The sequence below is a fragment of the Sphaeramia orbicularis genome, chromosome 17, assembly GCF_902148855.1.
Source record: "Sphaeramia orbicularis chromosome 17, fSphaOr1.1, whole genome shotgun sequence".
Lineage (NCBI taxonomy): Eukaryota > Metazoa > Chordata > Actinopteri > Kurtiformes > Apogonidae > Sphaeramia > Sphaeramia orbicularis.
Window position 1 is genome coordinate 41501384 of NC_043973.1, and position 17206 is coordinate 41518589.

The window sequence follows — 17206 nt, forward strand, 5'->3', positions numbered from 1 at the left end:
TTTATTACTCCTCCATAGATCACCTTATACAAGTTCAATAGAAGTCCAGAATGTCGTCTTGAAGTCTATGCATGCAAATATGCAAGGCTATGGAGGCCCTTCATCAGACTGGTAAAGGGCCGATGCCCGAAACGTCACTGTGGTGAATAAACATCTTCTAGGGAGCTCACAGGTAGTGCGGATATTAAATTTTCTAGATCCGCCACTGCAAGGTGACTACCTACAAAGCCTGTTTACATCATTAGTGTGCAGAGCTTTAAAACACCTTAAGCCAGTGGTTCCCAACCTTTTTTGGCTCTTGACCCCATTTTAACGTCACAAATTTCTGGCGACCACAGACATTCAAAACCGACTTTTTTTTTTTTTTTGCTAAAATTAATTTGTTTTTGATCATGTAATAGTTTGCTATACTATGTTGCAAATAAATGTTAATTTTAGACAACATTTAGTCTATATAATGTATATTATTGTGGACAGAGGCAGTAAATCCAGGTGTAGATTACTGCACAAAGTGAGTATTTTATTTTCCTTGGTCAAGATATGTACAGTCAGTCCAGCTTGGATTTACAAGGCTGACAATTAATACTGAACAAACAAGAACTCAAACTATGAATTATGAAAGAGCTGCAGCATCTGAAACTGACCACAATGAACATTTGAAAGATAAACAGTACCACAGTACTTCAGTTTCAACTTCAGAGTTTGTCATGTCTTTTATGTATTGTGATTGTCTCTCTCAACCCACCATACATTTTTTACTGTAAGTTCTTGTTTTTTTTTTTTTTTTTTTTTTTATCAATTACTAGAAATTTCAGGTGACCCCATTTGAATTCCAGGTGACCCCACGTGGGGTCCCGACCCCAAGGTTGAAAAACACTGCCTTAAGCTTTGTTGCTCTTGCAGGGCTGTAAATAGCGTACACAGTTATTTGCAAATTTCTTTATTCTTTATTAACTGACAAGAAAATACAGGAGATATGTGGGCAGAAATATGCACAATGCACAAAAAATAAGAACTGAATGGCATCTATTGGCTAAAGTCAGTCCACGTGACAAAAGTGACCCAAACAACATGATACACTTATTCTTACATCTGTTACATGAAGGCTGAAGGTGACAGCAGGTAATCTGCCCCCCCCCCCCCCCCCAAAAAAAAAATAATGGTGACCTAAAACTTCTACACAGCACTACATGATTTAGAAAGTACAATTTGTCTTTTTAGTTGATTTTCCCTGGTGTTTGTGCAGGACACTGGTTGTGGATTGGTGTTGAAGATGGAAAGAAGTGTGTGTCGTTATTTGGTTTGAAACTGAAAAACTATACATTTAAAGAAAGAAAAAGCCTTCATAAAGGTGAAATTGCTTTTTATAGTGGAAAGTTGTTTTTTGTGTAGGCTTTTATTGTGTATCTAATATGTAACCACCTTAACTGCCTTGCATTTATGGATGCACTTCAGTTTGGTGTTTAGTTGATGTTTTCTAGCAGTTGATTGACAGTGAAGATGGGAAAAGGTGTGTTACCTCGTTTACAAATGAAAAACCTTATAAAGATGAAGTACTTAGGCCTGTAAACTCAGTCACCCAAACTCAACTGATGACCTCACCTGACTCAACATCTTTATTTTCAGACAATATTCTTGTTTTTATTTATTTATTTATTTTTTCATGAATTTACAACTTTAAGTTTTTAATTTAAAGTCAAAACTCAAAATTAAAATGACCTCAGAAAAGCCTATAGATTAACCTGGTATGGTTTTCGAACAAAGAGATCACACATTGTTGAAACTGAACAAGATCATGTCATCAGTTTTACACTGACAGATGATATGACCTTATCAAACACTAGTAAAATGGGCACACAATGTCCTTCCACCTTTGATTTATCACTGCTCTGGTTTTGTTGTCATTTAAATGAGATAAAGTACAATGGGTAAGATACCCACACTGAAGTTTATTTGAGAGTTATGACAACAACTTATGTTTTTTTCCCTCAGCCTTGGGCAATAATAATTCTGAACCTTTTTTTCAGTTGTTGACTGTAAAAAATGTGGTGTAATGTGAGAGAAGCGATCTTTGTTTTGTGTTGAACAGTCAGTGTAAAAGTACTCCTGTTTGTTTTTATTAAGTTTTAAGTGACATAGTTATCAGATGCTCTTTTATCAATATAACTGACCCTTTGATTAGCTCTTAAATATAAGGTGTAGATAGTACACGTATCTGTCAAAATGAAGGGACTGGAAGTAAAAACTCACTGGAAAAATACATATTTGAATGAAGTACAGATACCTAATCCAGCCACTGGTTCCAGTTTTAGGCCTAGTCCTGAGACCATCAGAGGGACAGCAGAGGATGGACTTGTTGGGGACAAAGTGAGAGAGGACAGATGGACATGGTTCAGACATGTGCAGAGGAGGGTGGGTAAATATTATGGTAGAAGGAAAATGAAGATGTTCTCTACCAGACAGGAGGTAAAGAGGAGATTAACAGATTTAAAGATGTGGTGAAGGAGACACAGTCAGATGGAGCAGTAGTAGAAATAGTAGTAGTAGTAGTAGTAGTAGTAGTTGTAGCAAAGGTCATAGTAGTAGTTGTACTATTAGTAGTTGTAGTAGTAATAGTAGTAGTAGTAGTAATGGTACTAGTAACAGTAGTAGAAGTAGTACTATTAGTATTAGTATAAGTATTAGTATAAGTATAATTATTAGTAGTGGTAGTAGTAGTAGCAGTTGTAGTAGTAATAGTAGTAGTACTATTAGTAGTAGTACTAGTAATAGTAGTAGTATAATTAGTAGGACTACTAGTAGTAGTAGCTGTAATAGTTAGGGTAGACTCAGAATACACTAAGCTCGTCTCTGCTCCTACTCCTGTCTGTCCTCCTCTCTGCTCCTCCAGTTAACTTTTGTGATGATTTGGCACTATATAAAATTGTAGTAGTAATAGTAGTAGTAGTAGTAGTAGTAGTAGTAGCAATAGTAGTGAAGAACAGATACCTGAAAATTCTGTCGTGTTACTACCTGTGGTTGATAAGGATGTTTCTGCAGATGTTTGCAGTAACCACCATGTCCATGTCCATGTCTTTGAGTGAACTGACCAGGAGATGGTGCTACAACTGTATTATGTCAGAAATACTTTATAGATGAGTACAGTTCACTGTCCAGCCAAATTTAAATGAAGTGTCTTTTGTTTTTGTTTATTTGTCTTTTGCTCATGAGGAGAGAGGAAAGCCTCTGAGCAGTAAAGAACGTATTCAACTGAATTCATAAATTGATAATAATAAGAAGATGTAGATGCAGAAGAATATGACTGTGAATAGTAATTTGTCCCTCTGTGTCATCCCAGCAATGAACTGGAGACATGTCCAATATCCCTCCAGAAGAATAAACAGTTCAGAAAATAAATGAATGGTAATAATAATAACTTTATTTATATGTCACTTTCAAAAACAGCAGTTTACATAGTGGTTTGACAGACAAAGCTTAGATAAAAATGAAGACAAAAAAATTATACAAAGGAAGATATGAAATAACTTATAATAACTGACTAGAAATGACAAGGACCATAAACAATAATAAAACAGTAAAAACAATAAAAACAAAGATGAACACAAAACTAAGAGACTAAGAAAAGGGAAACACAAATACATTATACATATATTTTAGACAAGGTCATTAGTAAACGTGCAAAAAAAAAGACATTTTGATTCTATCGTGGTGGAAGTGATCTAAGAGTCCATGGAAAAAGTAAATAATTCTATCTACAGTTTGGTTGATTTGACCTGTAACGGTGCACTTGTTTCATTTTGTTTCGTTGCAGTTTTCTTTTTCCTGAGGAATAAAAGATCACAAAAATACAGCTTTTAGTTCAGCTTATGATTGTCTGTGATTATGCTACATCGTCAGAGAATTAAAATGTGCTGTATACTCTGTGATAAGGAGGATTACTGTTTGATTTATGAAGAAAAGATGGTCTCCGATATGTTGAAGACTTGATCAGTGTGGCTTAAAGTAAATTTTTTTACTTAATAATAACATCTGATCATTTTTGCATAAATGTCATTTATTTGCTGAAACTTCTAAATGTTTATAACTATTCTTTACTGGACTTCAGAAACATTTGGAAAAAAGCAATATTTGTGTCACTGACGAGGTGAAGAAGAAGGTGAAAAAGAAGAAGAAGGTGAAGAAGAAGAAGGTGAATAGGAAGACGAAAGTGAAGAATGAAAAAGGTGAAGAAGGTGAAAAAGAAGGTGAAGAAGAGGAAAGTGAAGAATGAAAAAGGTGAAGAAAGTGAAAAAGAATGTGAAGAAGAAGAAGGTGAAGAGGAAAGTGAAGAAGGTGTAGAAGAAGAAGGTGATGAAGAAGAAAAAGGTGATGAAGGTGAAAAAGAAGAAGAAAGTGAAGAAGGAGAAGAAGATGAAGAAGAGGGCAGAGAAGGTCAAGAAAGTGAAGAAGAGGAAGCAAGTGAAGAAGAAGGTGAAGAATAAGAAGAAAAAGTGAAGAAGAAGAAGAAAGTGAAGGAGAAGAAGATGATGAAGAAAAAGGGGAAGAAGGTGAAAAAGAAGGTGAAGAAAAAGAAAGTGAAGAAGGTGAAGAAGAAAGTGTAGAAAGAAGACAGGGAAGAAGAAGATGTAGAAGAAGGTGGTGAAGAAGAAAAAGGTGAAGGTGAAAAAGAAGGCAAAGAAGAAGAAGGTGAAGAAGAAGAAAGTGAAGAAGAAAAAGAATGAGAAAAAGGTGAAGAAGGCAAAGAAGAAGGTGATGAAGAAGAAAGTGAAGAAGAAGAAATTGAAGAAGGTAAAGAACAAAGTGAGGAAGATGATGAAGACGAAGAAGAAAGTGAAGGCGAAGAAGAAGGTGAAGTAGGAGACGAGGAAAGTCAAGAAGGTGGTGAAAAAGAAGGTGAAGAGGAAGAAAGTGAAAAAGAAGAAGGTAAAAAAAGAATAAGAAAAAGGTGAAGAAGGCGAAGAAGAAGGTTAAGAAGAAGAAGAAAGTGAAGGAGATGAAGAAGAAAAAGAAGAAAGTGAAGACGATGGTGAAAAAGAAGGCAAAGAAGAAGGTGAAGAGGAAGAAAGTGAAAAAGAAGAAGGAGAAGAAGTAGAAGAAGAAGGTGTAGAAGATCTGGTTGTCATGGTTATATAAATAATGCTCATGTGATGCTGCTCACCTGTGGTTGTTCTCAGCCTCGTCGGTGGAATCAGGAAGTTCTCTGTTCCTGGTTTCTGGAAGGAGGAAGCTGAGAGCTCCACTGATGAACATGAAGCTGCTGTAGACCACGATGGGGATGGACCAGTGGTAGATGGACAACATGTTGAGCACCGGAGACAACAAACCACCCAGTCTGCTCGCAATAGAACCCAGACCAGAAGCCGTTTGTCTGGAACAGAGGACAGAGTTCAGAACAACCCTGACAATATGGTGTTAAAGAGTCTGGCGTTATGTTACTTATTATTTTACTGCGATAGATGTTTAACTCTTTCATACATTTGTTATTAAAGCAGCGTATGACTTTAATCACTAATTTTCTTCAAATTATAGATTAAAAAATTATTACTTTTGGTATTACAGTGCCAAATACAATGACAAAAACCAGTAGTCTGGAGTAGTTTATGCAAATATAGTGTTTTTAATTGAAGCTGAACACAATTCAACACATACAGATTTATCACAGATATTGAAAATCAATACATTTAGATATAGTTTAAGTCTGACAAACAGTCCTTGAACGCAGCAATAACTGATTTCTAGCAAATTAAAATTATTAATAAACTGAAAAGTGCAATACTGCCATGTTAATGGGCATTATAAATGTTGTATTTTAAAGGTGCAATATGCAATTTTCTGAACATATGAAGTTTGTCTTACATGCTGAAGAGTACAGGGTAATTTGCAAATGGACAATATGGACACAGCAAGATAAATATTTGGGTTCATGAAAATCATATTATATTTGTTCATAATGATACGAAGCTAAATTATTTAATAATAAGTATCAGGTATACCATAGTATATAGTATAGATATGCTTAGACTGGGAAGATTATTATTGTTATTAATTATTAAAGGAGAAGGGGTTATCAAGTAATGCTTCTACTCACTCCTTTTTGAATATGTATTTTATGTCTTATGTTTAAGTGTTTTCTTTATTTATTTTCTTCTGTTTTGACATTCATATTTGAAATAAATACATCAATCAATCAAAACTTACTCACATTATCTTGTTTTTCTCATAGCAAAGCTCTTTAGATGCTACACTCGTAGTCATAGAAGTGGAATTATACCTTATATCAAGTATTTTTTAGTATGTCATATGTCTGTTCACACAATGGAGGAAAATAAATGATTAGCACCAACCTTTTTACAAGAGAGGCTGAAGTGAGATGGAGAACACTCACCGGAAGGATGTTGGGAAGAGCTCCTGGACGTAAACGTTGCATACAGATCCTGCCCAGTTTGCAAAAATACGCCCTAATGTGGCTAATGTTGTTACAGCAACAGCATTGTCTTAAACAGAAAGCAGAGCGTCAGACAACAGGCAAAAACTACAGAACAACATTAGAAGAAAAAAATAAATAGGAATCACTATCTGTAATTATTATTATTATTATTATTATTATTATTATTATTATTATTATTATTATTATTATTATTATTAATGTATATTTGTCCTAAATCTAAAACAAACTGTTTAAAGTTAAGGTTCACAATAATGAATTTATTTATACACTATAATAATAAATGGATAGATGGATGAATGGATGGATGGATGGATGGATGATAATTTTGTAAATTTCACAAAATTGAATGGAATGAATGTGTTAGTTTTGATGTGATATTGATAAAGCACTTTGTGACTCTGTCTGTGAAAAGTGCTCTATAAATAAAATTTACTTTACTTACTTACTTACTAAAGAATGTTTATGGCATTGATGGAACTCCTTATTTTCAGTTCAACTCTGAATTTGGTTAATTTTCCTCTAAATATTTGATAAAGGAAACAATAATGTACAGTGATTTTAGATGATTTTTGGATGTATCTTTGTCATATAAGGCGTGTGTGTCTGTCTTTCTGTTGGCCCATTAGCTGTTTACTGCTATAACACAGGGTTAAAGGGGTTGTAAGGGTGGATTTTAAAAATTTAGGAGGCCAAAGGTCAAAGGCCAAGATGGATGCTATTTCATGTCTGTTCATTCTAATGAACGTTAAAGGTTAACTCGGTTGATGATCCCTGCAGGGAAATTCAGTCTCTGCATTTTACCCATAATAAACACAAAGTACCTAACGTTAGCATTAACAATTAGCATTAGCACATAGCACACATGAGCAGTAATCTTACCGTGGTCAGGAGCATTGACAGGAGAATTTACTTTAATACAGCTGATTTTAATGTCAGAGAATGAATGTGATGCCTCTGGAAGCTCTTGAGGGAATTTTATTTCTAATTTGATAGAAACTTTAAGTTGAATTTGGGACTTTGGCAACTAAAGTAACAGACCATAACTGTTGGTAAGTGAGAGTTTATGATGCAAGACTAATGGAACGTGTCTGACAGAACTTTTTGTTCTTATTTGGCAAAACACTCATTTGATGCCTTACCATCACCATACAATCACTTCCAAAAAGGTGTAATAAGCCCGCATAATGTGAATTATGTGCAATAAGTCATGCTTTATATATATATGTGTGTGTGTGTGTGTGTGTGTGTGTGTATGTGTGTATGTGTGTGTGCGGGTGAGTGGGTGGGTGTGGGTGGGGGCAGTACTGATTTTTAAACTGATATGTAAAGCACTTTGAGCTACAGTTTTTAATGTATGAAAAGTGCTATATAAATAAAGATTATTATTATTATTATTATTATTATTATTATTATGCAATAATTTCCTGTTCTTGCAATAACAAAGCAATCTTCAATATTTATCCAAACATAAATGCAGTATTTTTATGTAAACTTGAGTTCACAGATACACATACTGTTTTCATAGATATACATACTGTTAATAGTATAACTATTTTTTTTTATGATTTTTATTCTACATTTAGCTCTTTTCTTTTTTTACTTTTGTAAAATTTTATATTCTATTTTCTTTTCTTATTTTTAGTTTTTGCAATTTTACATTCGCTCTGTTCTTATTTGCTGAAGTTTTTTTTTTTCATTAATATTGTTGCACTGCCTGGAGTAGCACTCCTAATTTCATTGTACAAACAAGGACAATAAAGGCCATTTTATTCTATTGTACAGAATAGAATGCCTTTATTGTCATGATATCATATGTACAACAAAGTTAAAAAAAAAAAAAAGACAGCTCTCTCATGGTGTGTCGTCCAAAACAGTTTAAAATGAAAAAAAAAGTGTAAATATACATACAGAATAAAAACAAGCATGTCAACCAACCTAGAAACGGTAGAGATAAATGAGATAACTTTTGTTATGATTTGGCACTATATAAATAAAGTTTGATTGATTGACTGACAAAGATATTGCACTTTTCTATTCTATTCTATTCTATTCTATTCTATTCTATTCTATTCTATTCTATTCTATTCTATTCTATTCTATCAGTCAAGTAATATTCCGTGTGAAGACGTCCGTATAAACGTCTATTATCATATTTGTTGGAGATCATATATGTGCTTTACCTTGGCCAAAAGCGAGTATTAAGATGCACAGGAATCCTCCAGTCAGGAGTGTTGACATCAGTGATATCTTTCTCCCCAGTACTTCTAACAACCAGATGCAGATGATGTGAGCTGGGAGTTCAGACAGACCAAATATGAGCTGTGTGAGGAAGATGTCCAAGCCCAGGTTTCCCACATTGAATGAAAGGCAGTAGTAGGTGACGTTCAAGGAGAACCTGAGGAGAACACATAGGTCATAAAAAGGAAATGAACAGAGCAGAGTTCGAAATACATTAATTGTGGCGCATCAAACGTCTGTAAAATGTAACTCACCATCCCAATATTAACGCAAAGAAATACTTCCTAAGCACAGATGATTGGATAAGAGTTATAATGCCTCCTTGTTTCTGTGTTTCTGTCACAACAATCTGTAATGCACAGGGAGTCAACACAACATCATGGAAACCTGAACAACACCATGAAATCCAAAACAACAGCGCCATCAGAGAGGTGTTGATTGAGGTTTATGCTCTGTAATCGACTGTTTTATGTCGTAAATATCATCATCCCGTCATCATACGAGGAGCTCTGTTAACTTTACAGTCAAGTATAATCCAACATTTTCAAGAGTCTCCATTAGAACCAAGTTCAACTACAGAAAAATGACAACACTGTCTCTTTAGTGGCAGTTCTGTTAGATTATATTATATTATATTATATTAGATTATATTAGATTAGATTAGATAAGATAAAATAAGATAAGATAAGATAAGATAAGATAAAACTTTAGTGATTTCTTGGGCAGAACCCTCTGTGAAATTAAGGTTCCAGTAGCAGCACAACACTGTACGTATATGAAGATATAAGAAGAAATGGAAGATAAAAAGGAAAAAAGAAAATAATAATAACAACAAAAACTATAAAAACAGTAGTAAAAACAGGCAATTGCATATTAGAAATACTAGTAGTTATAAATAATAATAGTAGTAAGAATATATAACTATATTAATAATAATGGTAGTAATAGATACAATTACTTCTACTACTACTACTAGTACTACGACAACTACTACTACTAATAATTATAATAAGACTATAGAAATATTGTTAAAAGTTTAAAAAAAAATTGCTAATCAAACGGTAATCATAAACTGGCGACATGTCCAGGGTGTACCCTGCCTCCGCCCATAAGTAGCTGGCATAGGCTCCAGCGACTCCCGTGACCCTAGTGAGGATAAAGCGGGTCCAGAAAATGAATGAATGAATGAATGAATGAAGAGGTAATCATAGTAATAGTAGTAAAACTGATATCAATAATATCAATAGTAACAATGCTTACAGTAATAGTAATGTTAACCATTAACAAAAAGTAATAATGATAACAATAATAATAACAGGTTTTCATTATATTCTATACATTTTCTTTGTCAGACTGATTCAACTTGACTTTTTTAAGGGCTAACATGTTTGCAGTGTTGGGGAGACTTAAACTACATGTAGTTGAACTACGTAGTTAAACTACATTTTTCTGTAACTTGCTGGTTGTTAAATTACATTCATATTTTGTGCCGCATCAAGTAATTCAAGTACTTTTTGGGTAATTTTTTGTGGTTTAACTATACAATTTGCAAACTACAATTTTGAGCAACAACATAAAATTAAGGTTTTTTAAGATTTATTTTTTGTAATATAACTTTTATTTCACCATTGAATACAAGACAGTCCCTTTTTTTTCATTATGATCTGCTTTGACGGCATGATCATGACATGACATGATGACAGCCAATGCTGTCTCTGATTGGCTGGAATGCTTCGCAGATGTGCGATCATTACTAATGTCAAGTGGTCATCACCACCATGGACAACCCTCCCACCAGCATATCCCCTGATAGCAATGTGCCACCCCAACCTTGGCCATATTGTATTTCACATACACCACATGTACATTCTCAATTTAATGCTAAAAATAAAAATTAGTTGCTAAAAGTACTTTTTTCTAGCTGTAGTTTGAACAACTGCCATGCTGAACTATTTGTAGTTTTACAAGCTATGGTTATAAAGGAGCTTCCCCAACACTGCATGTTTGTGCAAAACCGATATCAGTGAATGATGTGAAGTGTTGAATACATACTGCACTAAAATCTGAACACACATTCTGTCTTTTATTAAAGCCTCTGTACCTTTTCCAGCAGAGAGTCTGGGACTGTGCGTTTGTTCATGGCTGCTGCTTTTTTAATCAGCTGTTTGGCCTCTTCTACTTTCCCTCTGCTCAACAACCACCTGGCCGACTCTGGAATAAACCTGAGAGGAGCAAAGACTGTGACCCATCAGGACACTCATATCAGTCACATAACATTAAAAGACTAAACAGTAACATAAAATGGGTCAAACACACCATAGGTAGAGTGCAATAACTGCCAGTGGAACAGCGGTGGCGAACTGGGCCATTCTCCAGTCTCTGATGAAGTAGATGACGCCGGCGAGGACGGCCTGTCCGACTGCACCGCAGATCTGAGTAACACATGCCCCCCATGACCTTTTGGACACGCCGATCCACTCTGTGGCTACAAGAAGGAAAAATGTGAACCTTAGAGTATTTAACATAATATATAGATTCTATATAACAACCTGTTTGCTTTAAAGGTTCAGTGTGTAAGATTTAGTGGTGTCAGACTGAAAACAAATGAATAAGCCTCATTGACCATTGGGCATTGGTCATTGGGCATTTTGACCTTTTTTACAAATATATTAGAGAATGAAAGATAAGATCAAGGAGAAAGAACATGGAGAAAAGGACCTGAACCACAATCAAACCAGGGTGGTAATTCTACACTTTATGTAATACGTCTTCTACTGGACCACGAGAGCGTGAGCTGACAGCAACTAACATTAGAAAGGTAATAGTTAAAGAGTAAAACCTCCCGTATGAAATGTACACTTATATGAGAAAAGTACAAAAAACATGTTGTTTTCTTCTAGAATGCTATTTGTTCACTGCAAAAAGGCCTGTACAAAAATAAGAAAATTAAACTCACTGGGTTAAAATGTCTTATTTCATGCAAAATCATCTGCCAGTGCAATAAGAAAATAGTAAGAAAGCACTTACAAAGTTTTCTTAAAATAAGAAAATATTACCTAAAGATTAGAGAATGCTAAAATTCTTATTTTAAGCAGAATATACTTGTTTCAAGTCTTCATAGTAAGATTTTTTTTTTTTAGATCTATGGTATATATACGGTCTTTGAAAATATGGTGAATGTAAAGGGAAAACTGCATTAAACAAGTAAACATTTTTTGAGGGCAAACAGTTCCTGTGTCCTCCATACTCATCCCCAACAATGTAGTTGTTTTGTTGTAAATATTGCTTAATATTAGTTGTAATATTTAAGTGGAGTAGCTCAAGATGAAAATTCTTGGAACAATTCAAATACTCTAAACAAAATTAAGTTTCAATAAGTAAACAAATCTAAAAAAAAAATGAAAAAAATTTCAAGATAAATATTCCAAATTCAGGTCACTTTATCTAAATCAGATATTCCTTCTTTGCAGTGTTACCGAAACCCAATAACTAATAGACTTATTTTGGATTATATTACTGTTTATTTACATGTAGCATTCTGTTCAAACACAAGAGTTTTTTTTAGTTTTCTCAAAATTAAGTGCATTTTTCACACAGGAGGTTTTGCTATTTCGGTCATCAACAGTGTCATGAAAACGACATGATACTGAACATTATTTGAGAAGAGAATCCTCTCCGACCAACTTCTTTTATTTAATTCATGGCTCCTCACTTTCTGCCAAATTCGAGAGAATTGTTAGTCAGATCAAAAAGACTTTTTCTTAACTCAAAATTGCAAAGAATGTTGGTTTTTTGCCTCAGGGTCAGGATGAAATTTACTGTCCAATACGGGAAATGTGTTTTGGACAACAGTGTTACATGTTACTGCATTCGCATTTGGACACATATAGTAACAAACTTTGGAGTCAGCATAAACGCAATTATGTATTACACCTAATCTATATATTGCACCTTTCCCTTCAAGATAAAAAATAAATAGGATAAATACAATTAATTAATACAACAAATTAATTTAAAAAGATGGGAGTGATTCCCTTCCTTAAAAGAGTAAAAGCAAGAGTAAAAGCATGAATAGACATGAAAAAGATTGAAGGAGTCCAGGCAGAAGTCAGTGTGTAAAAGGCCAAGGAAGAATAAAAAAAAAACCTGAATGAATAACTGTGACCTTTGACCTTCAGGTTGTCTTACTAATGAGGTAACTACAGACACATGGGCTCACGAGGACTTCGAAGAACCATTGTCATGTGTCACAGTCCACTGCTGCAACCACAAAAGTAATGGAAAACTGTGTTACATAAGGAGAAAACTGAATGTTTATTCTATGAAGAAACAGTGACCAGTTGTCTGGACATGAGCTCATCTCACATGGAGCAGAAAAGAGTGGAAAATCTGTGCTTTGGTCAGAATTCACTCCACATTTGAGCTTCTTTTTAGCAAAAAAAAAAAAAAAACATTGGGTTATAAGTGTTGAAAATCAAAAAGACAATCCAGGCTATTATCCATTGGTATCTGTAACAATATGATGGTGGATCAACATCTGCTTTTTATTCCATTTTAGAAATTGTGCCAATTTATATAGTACAAAATAAATAGAAATGTATCTCACACAGTATAACAGAAAGAAAATAAAATAGTTCTAATTCTGAAGCTCATACAAATTGAAAATATAAATACATTAGATTTAGATCCCATAAACCTTACACACTGGACCTTCATGTGTGATAAGTGGTACTAAAATATTTATACACTGCACTAAAGCCAACATTTTGTGATTTTATACAAAGATTAATAAGTGCTGATAATAATTGAGATATAGATATATATATACATATATATATATATATATATATATATATATATATATATATATATATATATATATATATATATATATATATATATATAGTAAAAACACTTATACAGGCTAAATTGCTTTTCCTAAGATGGATTTTGTTGTATGTGCCTTTTGTCTTTTGTCTGTTTTTAACGTGTTCTGTTTTAGAATTTTTGTAACTTTGTAATGGTGCACTATCTAGACCAGGTCTCCCTCGAAAAAGAGATTTTAATCTCAAGGGATTTCCTGGTTAAATAAAATTAATAAATAATTGATATAATATACCGTACCTAAAATAACACCATTCATTCGAAACCCTCCGTAGCCGATTCCTGCTATAAATTGTGACGCCAAATACAGGTAGAAATTGTGGCAGAGAGCTGTTGTTATACTAAATATGAGCATGACAAACACTGGGATTTGAGCTGCTCTTTTACGGCCGAACCTGCAAAGGCATAAAAGAGTTGTGGTCAGAAAAACCTTCAAATGCATTACATACAAATTACATAAATAAATAAATAAATAAGATAAAATAAAAAAAACAAACAAACAAACATATAATCTGTATTGTTTTAAGAAGACTTACGATTCAGCAAAAGGTCCAAATATCAGGCACCCGAACAGAATTCCAGCCATTAATCCTGCTTGTGCCATCTCCAATAAATTAGACTGGTCACAAACTAAATCAAACTGGAAAATAAATCCAAAAGAACAACAACGCTATTAAATTTACAGCTGGTGCAGTTGCTTTTGTACAACACAATATTGAAACAATAAGGTTCTTTTTCCCCTAAAATAAACAAAAAATGCAAAAAAAAAAAAAAAAAAGACTGTTTATACGGACAGAAGATGTGATTTTACCACCAGACTTTTATAACAGTTCTAAGTAACCTCCCCAACCCCCATATCACACCATGTGCATATACAGCCACAATGTACATATGTAAATACAATTTTAATTTTTACATTTTTAATTTTTAAATTCTAAGTCTTCATTTACATAAATATTTATATAAATACCACATTTCTTATTCTCTCACATATTTCATTTTCACTCGTATGTGGTTTTTGTTCCTGTCTTTTCTCTGCACTTATTTGTTGTATGTTGCTGCTGTTAACTTTGAAATTTCCCCATGGTGGGATAATTAAAGTCATATCTTACACTGATAGAATTTACAAACGCTACTAAACTACTTTTCTATATAAGATTTATTCAGAATGTGACTTTACGTCCAGCTCAACTACATGAAAATCATGAGAAAAATGGACTCTATCAGGAAAATATATCATTAACTGAACATAAAACAAGTGTCACCATCCACTGTCATTGATTCAACTCCATGGGTTTTACTGGTGAATCAATGTTATAGATGATGACGGTGTTTCCATGGTAACTACAGAGCCTCTGAACGTCCAAATGGGTCATATCTGATGACCATGAAAAGATGACAAACTGTATTTTACACCAAATATTCACATGCATTGATAGAATTAGTGGATCAGCAGGTATTAAACATTTTAGATCAGTAGATGTTTGTTGTTTGTTGTTGGGGTTTTTTTTTGCCAGCAGCTGTTTGGGTCTTTGAGGGTTACACCAACATACCCACAGAAAGATAGAAAATTCTGAACACATATACAGTCGTGGAAAAAATTATTAGACCACCCTTATTTTCTTCAGTTTCTTGTTCATTTTAATACCTGGTACAACTAAAGGTACATTTGTTTGGACAAATATAACGATAACAACAAAAATAGCTCATAGTAGTTTAATTTCAGAGCTGACAGTCATTTTCCATGGTTTTCTTGATAATAACCAAAATCACTTCAGTTCTTCCATCAGTATCTATGGCATTGTACTGACAAAAACAGTGCTTTTAGACATTCCATGTTTTCTTCTCTGTCTGTTTTAGTCACATGATACACACAGGAGTTAGTACTTAATTGCATAACCATTGTTTTTGATGACTTTTGATGGTCTAATACATTTTTCGGCATCTGTAGGTGCTTAAAATCGTTGAAAATGCTTGAATTTCAATATTGTGTTTTCAAGGTTTGAAAAGTACTTGAATTTTAAAGTGCCTGTAATTATAACTCTGTAATGTGATGTATTTATTTATTTTTAATATTTACTTTACCAGGTTAGATGCCAAGCCAAAGCTGCTTACAGAAAGGTAATACATTTTGAAAAATAAAACTTTATGTCAAAAATGAAAATTAACAGTACATTTTATTTTTTTAAAGGTACATTTTTATTTTTATCTTCGGCTTGGTTTGTTTGAGTATGTCTGAAGAACGCCAAGTGGATTCCCTTTTTTTTTTGGATAAAACTTTGTGCTGTCCTTTTATTTCTAAACTTTTTGCTATTATGAAACAAATTTTTAGGTGTTTATAGCATAAAACAATGTACATAATTGTGATAAAAAGTGCAAAAAATTAATCACGAGTGTATATATTCCTGTAGATATGCATTTTTACACCTGTGATGTGGTGCCGTGCTGGAAAAGTTTTAAAATGACCCTTAAAAGAGCTTGAAAAATGCTTGAATTTCACCTTGAAAAATGTGTACGAACCCTGTATGTGGGATGTGAATGAAATTAGGATGTGAAAATACAGATAATTTTTTTCTAATTGAAAAACAATGAGTTCTGACTTGTTTATTCATGGAATGAATGAATGTTTTACTATTTGTTGTGTCATCCGAGTAAATCATCCATCCAGCTGTTGTTTGTGTTGCGACTGTAGGTGCTTAAAATCTTTAAAAATGCTTGAATTTCAATATTATGTTTTCAAGGTCTGAAATTGTTTATTTATTTATTTTTAATATTAACTCTGCCAGGTTAGATGCCAAGCTAAAGCTACTCACAGAAAGGTGATACAGTTTGAGAAATAAAACAATATCAAAAAAAGAAAATTAGTGGTACATTTTATTTTTTTAAAGGTACATTTTTATCTCAGTCTTCGGCTCGGTTTGAGTTTGTCTGAAGAACACCGAGTGGCTTCCCTTTTTTTCCCCTAATATTTTCTTCCCTAATATTTTTTATTCTGCGACTGTATAGAAAGAAAAAAAAAAGAAAAACAAAAGATACACTATTACTATGAACCTTTACTTACATCAGTGACTATGGTGGCTGTGTACAGTGTGTTTTTGTAGACCCATCCATTCTGGCAGCTCGTGGTCTTATTGAGTCCAAACTCCCTGATGTCATCGATGTCCCGGTCCTCGGGGACGAACATCTGACACCTGCTGAAGGTTCCATCTGCCTCCCTGGGCAGAGTCAGGTTCAGCTGCTCATCCGTGGTCAGGTTTGGATCCAGACCCAGGATCCAGTCTGTGTTACAGCGCCGGTCCGGGTCGGCCTGGATGAAGAAGACGCTGGCAAAGTGAAAAGGCAGGATGACATTTGGGAAGCAAAGGGCAAAAAGGGTGAGCTTCTGGAATAATCCAAATTCTCCAATGCTCTTCAGGATTTCACCAAATTCAGCCATGTTTAGGAAGCTGAGTGAGAAGCACAGGCAGACAGTGACCTTTAAACAACGCCCATTAATGTTTAAACCCTGCTCTTTATCGTTCAGCGAGGATGAGACAGCATAATGGAGCTTTAATTTTGTACTAACAGCTGATGTTACAGTTACAGTGTATGTGTGCTGTGTAATCGACCTCTTACCTATTATTTGCATCTTTATAA

At 33.9% G+C, this 17206-nt stretch overlaps 1 protein-coding gene across 1 annotated transcript; it reads right to left on the reverse strand.

The window, feature by feature from the left end:
- Positions 1-3502: 3502 nt before the first annotated feature.
- Positions 3503-17206, reverse strand: LOC115436707 (solute carrier family 22 member 13-like). Its single transcript, XM_030159622.1, has 10 exons — positions 16632-17206; positions 14107-14210; positions 13811-13965; positions 11003-11171; positions 10788-10908; positions 8941-9035; positions 8629-8843; positions 6386-6494; positions 5159-5368; positions 3503-3822 (listed from the first exon to the last, which is right to left on the reverse strand). Exons 1-10 carry the CDS (start codon positions 17196-17198, stop codon positions 3753-3755), a joined length of 1815 nt encoding a protein of 604 aa, XP_030015482.1. The 5' UTR covers positions 17199-17206; the 3' UTR covers positions 3503-3752.

What these genes read in the sequence shown, in the direction of transcription:
- LOC115436707 (XM_030159622.1), bottom strand. Translation starts at nt 17,198, where the DNA reads ATGCAAATAATAGGTAAGAGGTCGATTACACAGCACACATACACTGTA. An exon ending in GTTATTGCACTCTACCTATG is followed by an intron (nt 10,909 to 11,002) that starts GTGTGTTTGACC and finishes TGCTCCTCTCAG; the next exon opens with GTTTATTCCAGAGTCGGCCA. An exon ending in AATACTCGCTTTTGGCCAAG is followed by an intron (nt 6,495 to 8,628) that starts GTAAAGCACATA and finishes TTTCTGTTTAAG; the next exon opens with ACAATGCTGTTGCTGTAACA.